Source organism: Alexandromys fortis, unplaced genomic scaffold, assembly GCF_014885135.2.
Source record: "Alexandromys fortis isolate MF-2015 unplaced genomic scaffold, M_Fortis_MF-2015_v1.1 scaffold_39, whole genome shotgun sequence".
NCBI classification, from domain to species: Eukaryota; Metazoa; Chordata; class Mammalia; order Rodentia; family Cricetidae; genus Alexandromys; species Alexandromys fortis.
In genome coordinates this window covers 9,505,603-9,518,598 of record NW_026067918.1, presented here as the reverse complement: position 1 = coordinate 9,518,598, position 12,996 = coordinate 9,505,603, and the positions used below count along the sequence as shown (strand labels likewise).

The window sequence follows — 12,996 nt, the reverse complement described above, 5'->3', positions numbered from 1 at the left end:
ATATTTGGTTTTTCGAGACAGAGTTTCTCTGCATACCCCTGGCTGTCCTGGAATTCACTCTGCTGGCCTTGAACTCACAAAGATCTCCCTGCCTCTGCCTCCCAAGTACTGGGAATAAAGGCGCGTGACACATCGTCCAGCTATTTTAAATTCTTTATGTGTATGACGGTTTTGCCTACGTGTATGTAAGCACGCCATATGCATGCCTGGTGCCTGTGGAAGTCAGAAGGTGTTGGATGCCCCGAAACTATTACAGGTGGTTGTATGCCACCACGTGGGTGCTGGAACTGAGTCCAAATTCTCTGTGAGAGTAGATCATGCTCTTAACTGCTGAGCCGGCTAGCTAGCTTTTATTCATCTATTTTGAGACAGGACTTTTCTACATAGCCTTGTATACCCTGGGACTCACTGTGTAGACCAGACTAGCCTGGAACTCACAGGGATCCACCTGCCTCAGCCTCCCGAGTGCTGGGATTAAAGTTGTGCACCACCGCCACCCTTGGTCATTTTACTTCTTTATTTTGGGAGAAGGGCACACAGATATGCCAACTGTGTGGAGGTTGGAGGACAACTTGAGAGAGTTGGTGGGTCCTGGAGATCCAGCTCAGATCACCAGTCTTGACAGTCAGTGCCTTCACCTGCCGAGCCCTGTGCATGCACTTTGCACCGGTGCCCTGCACTGGTGGACAGCAGCAGGAGGCTTTGCCCCGATGGCAGAAGCAGTGGTCTCATACAGATGAGACGAGCCAGGAATCAGACAGGTTAGGAATCTTCCGATCACATGAGCAGGGAATGGGAGGAGCTCAGGCTTTCAGATCTGTGGGTCTGTCCATTTCGTGCGCCTTTCTTTTTTCTTCACGACGCCTCAGTAAGTCTCTCGCATACAGAGGAGCAAAAGAACGGTAGGAGCAGACAGGGCTTGAGAGACATCTACCCAAGATGAACAGGAGGCCTCGACGGGAGGGGCAAATGAACAGGAACTGAGACCGTGGGATTGCACCTGGGTCATGGCCAGACTAGTTAGAGAAGGACTCCTTCCCCACACACCCAGGAATTCCTTCCAAACTCTGGATAACACATTTATCTAGACGTCTAGTCAGGGAAATACAAAACAGGTATCACATGGGCTCTGTGATACAGGCTGCATAATGGAAGGATGCTGTCTCAGTCACTGTTCCATTGCTGTGAAGAGACACCACGACCAAGGCAACTTATAGAAGAAGACATTTAACTGGAGCTGCCTTACAGCTCCAGAGGCTTAGTCCATCATCATCATGGCAGGGCGTGTGGCGACAGGCAGGCAGACGGGTGTGGGGCTGAGAGCTTTACATCCTGATCTGTAGGCAGAGAGAGAGAAAAACCACTGGGCCCGGCCTGGGCTTTTGAAACTTCAAAGCCCACCTGTAGCACAGGTAATAAAAGCCCAGAGATAGACAATGGGGTTTGACCTGAAGATCTAACTTAGTCGGTAGAGCTTGAGATTCTTAATCTCAGGGCCATCGGTTGGGGCCCCATGTTGGGTGTCACCCACCCCCAGTGCACACCTCCTCCAACAAGGCCACACCTCCTAATCTTTCCCAAACAGTTCCACTAACTGGGACCCAAGCAACCAAACAAGCCTGTGAGGCCGTTCTCATTCAAACCATCGCAGACGACCTTCAACAGACTTACATGAAAGTAGAAAAACAAAGGCTAGGGAGATGGCTCAGGTGGTGAAAGTGACTGCCACAGAAGCATGAGGCCCTGAGTTTTAATCCTAGCACCCACAGGCCTGCAAACCCTGAGGATTCCTGGGGTTTGGTTAGCCCCCCAATCCAGCTGAGTCAGAGGGTATCAGTTTCAGGGAGAAACTCTGTCTGAAAAGCTAAGGAAGAGAGTAATAAAGGAAGCCAGCGCTGGTTACAGGCACATGCATGGCTTTCCTCACTGCTGCTCTTTTGTTTTATTAACATGGGTGCTGAGGAGTCAGACTCAGGCGCTCACAATCGCACAGTAAGCTCTCTTCCTCACTGAGCCGTCTCTCCGCCTGCTAGTGATGTTTCTGGTCTGTTTGTATAACATCCAACCTTCATCAAGAGTTATCTGTGTCCAGGTACCAGTTTAAAGAGAAAAACAAGGAAGAAAAGTCTCAGGAGATGCTTCAAAAGGCAGCACTCCACAGACTCAACATAGAGCTGCCACTGAGACCTCGAGACAAGGAGATGACCCCTGTCAGGACAGGAGCTCTGGGCCTGAAGAATCAGGGCGGAATGGCAGCCAGAGGAGAGGGGGAGGAGAAGAGGAAAGATCAGGGCAAGGAAGAGCCTGCGGCAAAGACTCCTGTTCCAGAAAGTAGGGGCAGGACATTGGCAACTACAGGAGCAGTGCTGAAAGAGCAGAGGAAGAGGCCAAGGGCCACAACAGCTGTTCCAGCCAAGGAGAAGGCGGCCCAGGTCAACCCATCCCCGGCCTCTTTCCCACGACCCACCACCAAAAGAAGTCAAAGGCTGAAAGCCTCTGACTTCAAGTCTGAGCCTCGGTGGGATTTTGAGGAAGAATACAATTTGGATATGGGGGGCCTGCAGACGGTGAGTTGAGACCTCCTCATTTCCTCAACCTCCACACCCCGCCCCCATCCCAATTAGCCCCTTCCTCTAGGCTCAGCTGTCAGTTTTACCTTGGCCCACCCTGAGCTCGGCCCAGCACTGCTATTGGCCCAGCACTGCTGTTGGGTCATCCCTCCTTCCTATTACAGCCAATCAGGGAGGAGAAGGCAAGTCCAGAACCAGGTCTGGACCACTCAGCAAGGCGTGGGTGAAAAGGGTTTGTTTGCCTTGGAAGCCTTGAAGAAGGCCTGGGGCAGATCAGCAGTCTGTGGGGACAGAGTGAGGCAGTTCTGGCCTGTGGGACAAGAATCCTTATTCTATAATCGTGGGACTAATGGACAAGAAGACAGCCCTGTGCCCAGCTGTTGTCCCCCCACCCCCAGGAACATTGCCATCTCTGGAAAGCTGACTCTAGAACCTTCACTCTTCTCCAGGCTCAAGAAAAACTGTGGGCGCTCAACCCCATGTCACCTCCCTAAACTTTCTCCCCCCAGCCCAGGAGGGCAATATGGAAAACCAGTTTGTGGATACACACAGAACAGGATCATTGTCCCAACAGTACAGTGGGCATACCATGTGCGTCCTCAGACTTGTCAAGGTGTAGCTGGCTAGGGGCTCAGAGGGCCTGTTTTCCGGGGCCAAGGGGGACCGAGACTTGGAGAGTTAGACAGCCAGACACGGGGTTCAGAGTGAAAGAGGGAGGATGGCAGGAGCTTTCAAACTGTAATGCCCAGCCTCTGCCTGATGGTAGCCAGACTCTGGCTGATGGTGCCCAGTCCATCCTCTGGCTGATGGTAGCCAGCCTCTGGCTGATGGTGCCCAGCCCAGCTTCTGGCTGATGGTGCCCATGCAGCCTCTGGCTGATGACTTCCTGGGCCACTCCCTTGCCTGACACATCCTCCCGCACATAGACATGCCCAGACTCTCTGAAGATCAGGGCCTCCAAGTCACCGTGGCTAAAGAATATCTTTCTGCCCAACCTCACTCTCTTCCTGGACGGTGCCCACTTCACCCAGAGCGAGTGGGACCGTCTAGAGCACTTTGCACCGCCCTTTGGCTTCATGGAGCTCAATCAGTCCTGTGAGTCCTCACTTCAGGGCAGAGGGTGGCCGGCTCCTGTCTGGGGTCTGCTTCCTTCTGGGACTCTGAATGGAGCTCTGCTCTCTTCCAGTGGTCCAGAAGGTGGTGACCCGCTTCCCTCCGGTACCCCAGCAGCAGCTGCTCCTGGCCAGCCTCCCCTCGGGGAGCTCCAGGTGTATCACCTGTGCCGTGGTGGGCAACGGGGGCATCCTGAACGATTCGCACGTGGGCCAGGAGATAGACAGCCATGACTATGTTTTCCGGTATGTTCTCCTCCTCCAGCCTCGTGCCTGTTGACATGGACTATTATGGGAAAGCAGACAAGTGTCCCAATGCTTTTATTTAGAAAGTGGAGTGTCTCCAGACCCCGCCTTTCTGCCCCATCCCCTCTCACACCTCCACCATTTTCTCCCCTCCACCCCTGCCATCCACTTTGGTCTTTCCATATAGACTGAGTGGAGCCGTTATTAAAGGCTATGAACAGGATGTGGGGACCCGGACGTCCTTCTACGGCTTCACTGCCTTCTCCCTGGTCCAGTCAATCCTCATACTGGGCAGTCGGGGTTTCCAGCATGTGCCTCTGGGAAAGGTGAGAAGAGAGGAATGGGCGTGGCCACACAGCCTCCTGACGAGGGACTGACAGAGAGATGAATACCTTGTGTGTGGATGGAGCCTGGGTCGTCCTACGCTCTGCTCATATGAGGGCAAGAGCAGTGGGACCAGTCACTCAGGCCATGGCACAGCCAGGGGACAGTCTGGAACCAAGTGGGGCCACCCCCAGCCCATGGTCCCCAAAACTGTACAGCTGAACCACTTGCTGTCCTTGGTCTTCAGGATGTCAGGTACCTACACTTCCTGGAGGGCACTCGGGACTACGAGTGGCTAGAAGCGATGTTTTTGAACCAGACCATGGCAAAAACCAAACTTCACTGGTTCAGGTACCTCTTTCCTTCCTGACCCAAAGCCCAGGCCAGACTGAGAAGTCAGTGGCTGACTTCAAAAGACTGTCTCTGTGCCACCTGGAGATGGGATAGCGGTCACACCATGACCCTGTCTTGGCCCCAACAGGCCGGGTAAGAGAACAGGTCCTGAGTGATCCTTCCCTGATACAGGCACAGGCCCCAGGAAGCTTTCCGGGACGCCTTGGACATGGACAGATACCTATTGCTGCACCCAGACTTTATCCGTTACATGAAGAACAGGTGAGGTCTGAAAGCCCACGGAGGGGCTGTGTCCTCTCATCCTCGCTGTCTCCTGACAGTGAGTTTTTTTTTTTTTGAGCAGGTTTCTGAGGTCAAAGACCCTAAACACTGCCCGCTGGAGAATATACCGCCCCACCACTGGTGCCCTCTTGCTGCTGACGGCCCTTCATCTCTGTGACAAGGTGAGGCTGTGGAGCTCAGCTCAGGGGGTGGCTGAAAACCTCCAATGGGAATGGGGAGTGGGATGAGCATGCATGTGTCCCCGGGGAACCTGCATGCAGACCCCTGGGCACAGAACCCTGATAAAGGAGAAAGGGTCAGACTTCCCATGAGGGAAGCCCCAGGACACAGCCAGAGCTGTCCCAGCTCCTCCCCCATTCTCTATGCAGGTGAGTGCCTATGGCTTCATCACCCAGGGCCACAAGCGCTTCTCTGACCACTACTATGATAAGTCGTGGAAACGGCTGATCTTTTACATAAACCATGACTTCAGCTTAGAGAAGACAGTCTGGAAGCGGCTGCATGATGAAGGCATCATCCGGCTGTACCAGCGCCCAGAGCTCCCGGAAGAGAAGAACTGAGCAGCTCGGCTTCAGGAGTCTCCTGGATCGTACACCACAGGGTGTCAGGGTTCCTCAGCTGTCCCCACCCATCTCCCAGGACTCAAGCAGGCTCCAAGCCCTTGGAGAGTCCCAAGGAACAGCTGTGAGGAGCCCAAGGGTTGGGAGTCCTCTGGGAAGTCATTACTAGCTCAAAGCACACACATAGACACCAACAGTTCATTTCAGGTTACTTTTCAAATTCTGTCTTCAGGACTCTGGGACCTAAAATAACACTAAAACAAACAAACAAACACCCCAGCAACAGCAAAACCTTCTTTTAGACAAGATAGTGCAGGAGCGATTCCAGCCGACAGGGGGAGGCAGCGGAGCGCTAGAGCGCTCATTGCCTCTCTTTGTGGAGGGAAGAGGAGTCACATGACAAGTGTGAATGGGGGGGGGGTATTTGGCCTGCTTTGGAGTAATTTCTCTGGGCAGCGCTTCTGCAGAGCAGAGCCCAGGGCTCCAAAGTACAACCGGGTGCAGGGATGGGCAGGACGAAGTAGCCTAGAGCAATGCAAGCAGCGAGGGCTGCCGAGATGCAGCTGGGCAGGACAGGCAGCATTGCCCCAAAGTGGCCTCCAAGGAGGATGCCTGAAGGGTGCATCTGCCCGGGGTCGCTCCTTTCCCTGTGTCCTGTTCTGGACAGCTCTCCGACTAGCAGGTGGTTTTGGGAGAGGGTGCTGCGGCAACCACCCCCGCCACTTCTCAGGTCTGCAGAGCGACAGTTGCTGCCCCTGCTGCCCTGTCACCACAGCTCTGCAGGGGTGGTGTCCACATTTACCGAAGAGGAGAGAAGACTACACAGGTGCAGGAAAGTCCTTTGCCCAAGTTTGTCCCAAGTCCAAGTCGGCCCCAGGTCAACTCAGCCTAGTTTCGGCTCATTTAGTGGCTTCACTCTGCCTACATCGTACGGTCAACCCCTCTGGAGGAGCAGAGAGGACTGGGGTGCAAGCTTGCCCAGCAGGCACAACGTCTAGGCCCCAACCCAACACCGGAAAGAAAAGAAGTTTGGAGTAGTAATAATAACAACCAGGGCTACAGAGAAAGCTCAGCGGTTAAGAGCACAGGCTACTCTTCCCCAGGACCTGACTTTGGATCCCAGCACCCAGTTAGGCAGCCACAGCTGCTGGGAACTCCAGCCCCAGGGGATCCGCAGCCTCCTTCTGTGTTTTGTGGCACTTGCACTCACGTGTACATTCCCATACAAGGACACACGTGGACACACAATTAAAAAGATAAACCTTGGGGGGCTGGAGAGATGGCTCGGAGGTTTAGAGCACTTGACTACTCTTCCAGAGGTCCTGAGTTCAATTCCCAGAAACCACATGAGATTCATAGCTATCTACAATGAGATCTGTACCCTCTTCTGGTGTGGAGGCATACATGTAGGCAGAACACTGTAAACATAATAAATAAATCTTTAGAAAACAAAAATAAAAAATAAATCTGATGCAATATATGGACCTGCCTCAATAACCCCACATCAGATAGAAATCTGATCTCCAAAATATACAAAGAACTCAAGAAATTGGTCACTAAAAGAACACATAATTCGGCCGGGCGGTGGTGGCGCACGCCCTTAATCCCAGCACTCGGGAGGCAGAGGCAGGCGGATCTCTGTGAGTTCGAGACCAGCCTGGTCTACAGAGCTAGTTCCAGGACAGGCTCCAAAGCCACAGAGAAACCCTGTCTCGAAACAAACAAACAAACAAAACAAACAAACAAACAAAAAAGAACACAGAGTACAGATCTAAACAGAGAACTCTCAACAGAGGAATCTAAAATGGCTGAAAGACACTTAAGGAAATTTTCAACACCCTTAGTCATCAGAGAAATGCAAATCAAAACAACTCTGAGATTCCATCTTACACCTGTAAGAATGGCCAAGATCAAAAATACTGATGACAACTTATGCTGGAGAGGTTGTGGGAAAACGGGAACACTCCTGCATTGCTGGTGGGAAAGCAAGATGGTACCGCCTCTCTGGATGTCAGTGTGGCGATTTCTCAGAAAATTAGGAACAACCTTCCTCAAGACCCAGCAATACCACTTTTGGGTATATGTCTATAATGAGCATGGAAACAGAGTCCTCTGAATGAATAAATAAAGAAAAATCTGTAGTGTAGATAGAGCAGGAGAATAAGAATGAATGCAACTTGGTGTAGTATAAAAGCATTTCTTCTTGTGTGTGGTGTGGAAAATTACTAAGGTGAAATATTAAGAGAACATTTGCCCGCTGGAAGGCTGCCACACCCATCTGGCCCTGCCAGATTGGGGGCTGTACCCAGCAACCTTGGTAACAAAGTAATCTTGCCACACGAGAGGGACCCCCACCCTTCCGTGGCCAGTCGATTCTGATAACCTAGGACATCTGGTTATCAGAAGCGTAAATGAGAGGCAGTTTCAAACTGGCATAAAAAGAGAGGGCAGAGGCAGGGCACTTATCTCACTGCTCACAATGGCCTGGACATCAAGCCTTGTGGAAAGAGAGATCCTCTAAGCCTGCCTCCGAATAGCAAAAATTAAATGCCTAAACATTTAATGCTCTGTCTCCTGAGTACAGAGCTTCATCTCCCAAAAGCAGACATTTTATGCCTTGCATCCCAAATGCAAAGCCTCATTTCCTGAGAGTAAACATCAAAGGCCTGTCTCCCGAGAACAGACAAGACACTCTGTCTTCCTGATTGCAGACAGAACTCTCTGCCTTCCCGAGCACAGGCAGAATGCTTTTGCCTTCTGAGACCAGGCCACAGACTACATGGTCAAGAATTGATGTAGCACCTGATACCAGCCTGAGATCAGGACATCGAAACCTTATCTCGCGAGCTCAGACTCCTGGGTCAAGAGTTGAGCCTCGCTGTCCAGCCCCCAGTGCGGTCAGGCATCCAGCCTGAAGAAATTCAAAATCTGTTTTTAAGATGAAGAATACCAAGTCATATGACGCTATTTAATGCGTGCACAAAATGTTAAGAGAAGAGCAGAGATGTGTTAATACATACGCTAGTATATGGAATGTTAAAAGATATCTTAAAAGATAAGTGATAAGTTGTTTTAAGTTTAAGAAGTGTTTTATAGGTAATGGATAAGTTGTATTAAGGTTAAGAAGTGTTTTATGGATAAGTGATGTTAGGTTAAGGTTATGAATTGGTTTTATGTATTAGGTTTAGTAGGATTAATACTTGTGATATTGAAGTGCCTGTGTGTTGCCCATCATCAATCCCCTATGCCTATTAAGATTGTAAACCCCATTGATGCATTGGATATTGAAGTTGCTAGTAAAGAATCATCATAAAGACAATTCTCTTGCTTGGTCTGATCACTCATCGCTCTCTGAGGAGAAAGGTCCTCATAGTTACTACTCGCAAAGAACCTGGAGCTGAAGTCCCCCAGCTCGTAACAATATCCAAAAGATGCTCAATTGTGCCACGAGGACATGTGCTCAACTATGTTCATAGCAGCATTGTTTGTCATAGCCAGAACCTGGAAACAACCAAAGTGCCCCTCAACCGAAGAATGGATAAGTAAAGTGTTGTACATTTACACATTGGAGTACTACACAGCAGAAAAAAATAACGACAGCTTGAATTTTGCAGGAAAATGGGTGGAACTAGAAAACATTATTCTGAGTGAGGTAACCCAGACACAGAAAGACAATTATCACATGTACTCACTCATAGGTGGTTTTTAAACATAAAGCAAAGAACACCAGCCTACAAATCACAATCCCAGAGAACTTAGACAACAATGCGAACACTAAGAGAGACTTACATAGATCTAATCTCATGGGAAGTAGAAAGTAGAAAAAGACAAGATCTCCTGAGTAAATTGGGAGCATGGGACCTTGGGGGAAGGATTGTAGGGGGAGGGGAGAGGCAAGGAGGTGATCAGAGAAAAATGTAGAGCTCAATAAAAATCAACTAAAAATGAAGAAAAAACACAAAATAAAAAAGAGTGAAAACTAAATAAATAAATAAATGGACCTGTCAGCAAAATATTTATTATAAGACCTTGAAGCCTCATGCCTAGAAGGTGTGGTGGAGCCTGCTACATATAGGCATAGGAAGGTGCTGTACTGCCTGGTTTGTGTCTAACGACACAAGCTAGAGTCATCAGAGAAGAGGGACCATCAGCTGAGCAAATGCTAAAATGGGGCTGCACGCAAGCCTGTGGGGCATTTTCTTAATTAGTGAGTGACGTGAGAGAGGCCCAGCCCAGTGTGGGTGGTGTTGCCCCTGGGCTGCTGGTCCTGAGTTTTCTAATGAGTCAGGCTGAGCAAGCCATAGGAGCGAGTGAGACCCCTCCATGGCCTTTGCATCAGCTCCTGCCTCCAGGTTCCTGCCCTGTCTGCGTTCCTGTCCTGACCTCTTCGATAATGGCCAGTGATGTGGAAACAGAAGCCAAATAAACGTCCTCCCCATGCTCCATTTGGTCTTGGTGTTTCATCACCGCAGTAGTGCCCTGACCAAGACAGGTACTAGCCAGGGCTGGAGAGACGGCTCAGAGGTTAAGAGCACTGACTGCTCTTCCAGAGGACCTGGGTTTGAGTCTCAGTATACGCATGACAGTTCACAGACATCCGTTACTCTAGTTCCAGGGGATCCAATGTCCACTTCCGGCCTCCCGTCAAGTAAAGAACTGTTTTTTGTTATTGGAAAAGATGACTCAGCAAATAAACCTGTTAGTTCACACACACACACACACACACACACTAATTTATATACAGAGTGTAACTCCAACAGAAATGGCAAAATAAGTTATTTTCTAGAAAGAAAAGTGTCACTAAACTGACCACAGATGAATAAACAGGTAAGAAGAGTCAGGAAACTGAAACAGACACCCATCAGTGAGGTCTGATTCTCCCAGCTACCAAGGCATACTGTAACAGCCTGGCATACTAAACAGACTGGTCATGAGTTACGAACTGATAGAAGGACAGGAGACTGGAAGGCCAGAGAGAGTCCCAGGTAGCTGGGGAAATCACCCTACTTACTTGGTACTGAGGCAGAGGCAGGCAGATCTCTGTAAGTTTGAGGCCAGCCTGGTCTATATAACAAGCTGCAGGCCAGCCAGAACTACATAGTGAAACCTGTATCAGACAACAAAAGTTAAACATAGACGGTGGGAACATAAGGAACAACATTGCATGTCTGTAATCAAACAGTAGGGAAGCTGATGCAGTCTGTGAGTTTGAGGCCAGCCTCAAAGAAAGAGCAAAACTATGTCTCAAAACCAATCCATCAGTCTGTAAATAAATAAATAAACGGGTGCAACAAAGCACTGGATGACTGGAACCTTTAAGACTTAAAATACTACACAAGGCACAGGTGGTGGTGGCGCACGCCTTTAATCCCAGTACTCAGGAGGCTTAGGTAGGTGAATCTCTGTGAGTTCGAGGCCAGCCTGGACTACAGAGCAATTTCCAGGAAAGCCAGGGTTATGATATGGGATGTCCTTCCATATAAGTGTTGCTTTATTGGTTGGTGAATAAAGTCGTTTTGATCAATGACTTAGCAGAGTGAAGCCAGGCAGGAAATTCGAACAGAGATAAAGAGAAAGAGTGGGCGGAGTCAGGGAGACACCAGGTAGCTGCCAAAGGAGAGGATAGGCTGGAACCTTAGAAACATTAGCGGTAGGCCACAATCTCCTGCCAATACACAAATTGATAGAAATGAATTAATTTAAGATGTAAGAGCTAGGTAAGAATAAACTATAATCATTGGCCAAATAGTGTTGTAATTAATATAGTTTCTGTGTGATTATTCGGGTCTAGGCAGTAAGGAAATGAACAAGCAGTCTTCTACTACAGGTGCTACACAGAGAAACCCTGTCTTTAGAAAACAAAACAAAGGAAAAACTACATAAGGGCCTGGAGAGGTGGTCCATCAGTTAAGACACTTGCTGCTCTGGCAGAGGACTCAAGTTTGGGTACTAGTGCCCGTGTTGGATGTCTCAAAACATCTGCCTGTAACATCCAACACCCTCTTTTGTCTGTTAAGGGCACTGAACACACATGGTGCACATACAAATATACACATGAATAAAAGTAAACAAATTTTAATTAAAAGCTATCCATTTAAAAAAATAAATTAGGGCTGGAGAGATGGCTCAGTGGTTAAGAGCATTGCCTGCTGTTCCAGAGGTCCTGAGTTCAATTCCCAGCAACCACATGGTGGCTCACAACCATCTGTAATGAGGTCTGGTGCCCTCTTCTGGCCTGTAGGCATATACACAGAATATTCTATACATAATAAATAAATAAATACATACATACATACATACATAAATGTTTAAGAAAAAATAAAAAATAAAAAAATAAATTAAAAATACCATATAGAGGGGAATAAAGTGGAGATAACAGGGTTTATGCGCTAATAACATGGTCCTCCAGTTTCCTTCAGAATCTGGTCTTAAATTTTTTTGTTTGCTTGCTTGCTTGTTTGTTTCCTTGAGACAAGGTCTCTCCATACAGCCCTAGCTGTCCTGGAACTCACTCTGTATACCAGGCTCGCCTCAAACTCACAGGGATTCACCTGCCTCTGCCTCCCGAGTGCTGGGATTAAAGGTGTGCACGACACAACAGGTCACTTTTAAGTTCTTTTATCTATGAGATTAAAAACCTACTAAGAGGACCCTGGATTCCCTGGTAAACTATGGTGCTGAGTGAAGATATCAACATGAGTTGTGATTTTAGATGAAAGACAGAGAATTAGATGTGTTTTTTTCCAAGACGGTGTTTCTCTGTTTTACCCTGAGTGTCCTGGAACCCTGCCTAAAGAAAACAAACAGAAAAATTATATGTGTATGTATATTCATGTGTATATTCATATATATGTACATTCATGCAAGTATATGTTGGTGTGTATATACTTATGTGTGTATATGTATTCGTGTGTGTGTATATTCGTGTGCATGTGTATATAAATTTATCCTATGATTCTATCTAGATCTATCTATCTATCTATCTATCTATCTATCTATCTATCTATCTATCTGAGCTGAGTGAGGAAAGAATCACTGGAATCCTCCTGAGGCAGAGAAGGCAGACTCTAGGACAATGACCAATGGCTTATTCTCCCACCACCGACTTCCTACCCATAAACCTACAATTTTCTGGGAATCTCACCAGAAACTCCATTTACAGGAAAGCACATATATTAAACCTGTCATACAACCCCAGTTGCTTCTAGTGTGAGTTTCTCAGATTGTAAATTCATCCAAGGCATCTCAGGGAAGAAAGTCGAGGCAGAAAGAAGGGTGGGGTCCCCAGATACCCAATGAGCAATGGAATTTCAAAAGCCTTCATAATCTTGGCATGGTTCCTGCTATGACCCTCGAAGGGACCCCACTCACTCTCTGTGCTTTCTCTTAACCCTCATGCGCAAACCTGTATTGAAACAGATTTTTAATATATGTATTTTGAATTATGTGTGAGTGCAATGGCCTGAGGAGGCCAGAAGAGGGCATCAGATGTCCTGAGGAGGAGGAATAGGAGGTTGTGAGACACCCGGGGTGTGCTCTGGGAACCAA

General features: G+C 48.4%; 1 protein-coding gene across 2 annotated transcripts in view; it reads left to right on the top strand.

Annotated features, from left to right (window-relative positions):
- Positions 1-7,595, top strand: part of LOC126500321 (alpha-N-acetylgalactosaminide alpha-2,6-sialyltransferase 1-like) — a 19,690-nt gene extending 12,095 nt beyond the window's left edge. The window contains exons 2-9 of one of the 2 annotated variants that reach the window (XM_050140080.1): positions 2,093-2,567; positions 3,497-3,665; positions 3,757-3,928; positions 4,116-4,254; positions 4,500-4,603; positions 4,778-4,867; positions 4,950-5,049; positions 5,257-7,595. In XM_050140080.1, coding sequence (XP_049996037.1) covers positions 2,093-2,567; positions 3,497-3,665; positions 3,757-3,928; positions 4,116-4,254; positions 4,500-4,603; positions 4,778-4,867; positions 4,950-5,049; positions 5,257-5,448 — 1,441 coding nt within the window. In that variant the 3' untranslated portion in view covers positions 5,449-7,595. The remainder of the gene's footprint in view (positions 1-2,092; positions 2,568-3,496; positions 3,666-3,756; positions 3,929-4,115; positions 4,255-4,499; positions 4,604-4,777; positions 4,868-4,949; positions 5,050-5,256) is intronic. The other variant, XM_050140079.1, reaches the window with a different exon arrangement.
- Positions 7,596-12,996: the final 5,401 nt, after the last annotated feature.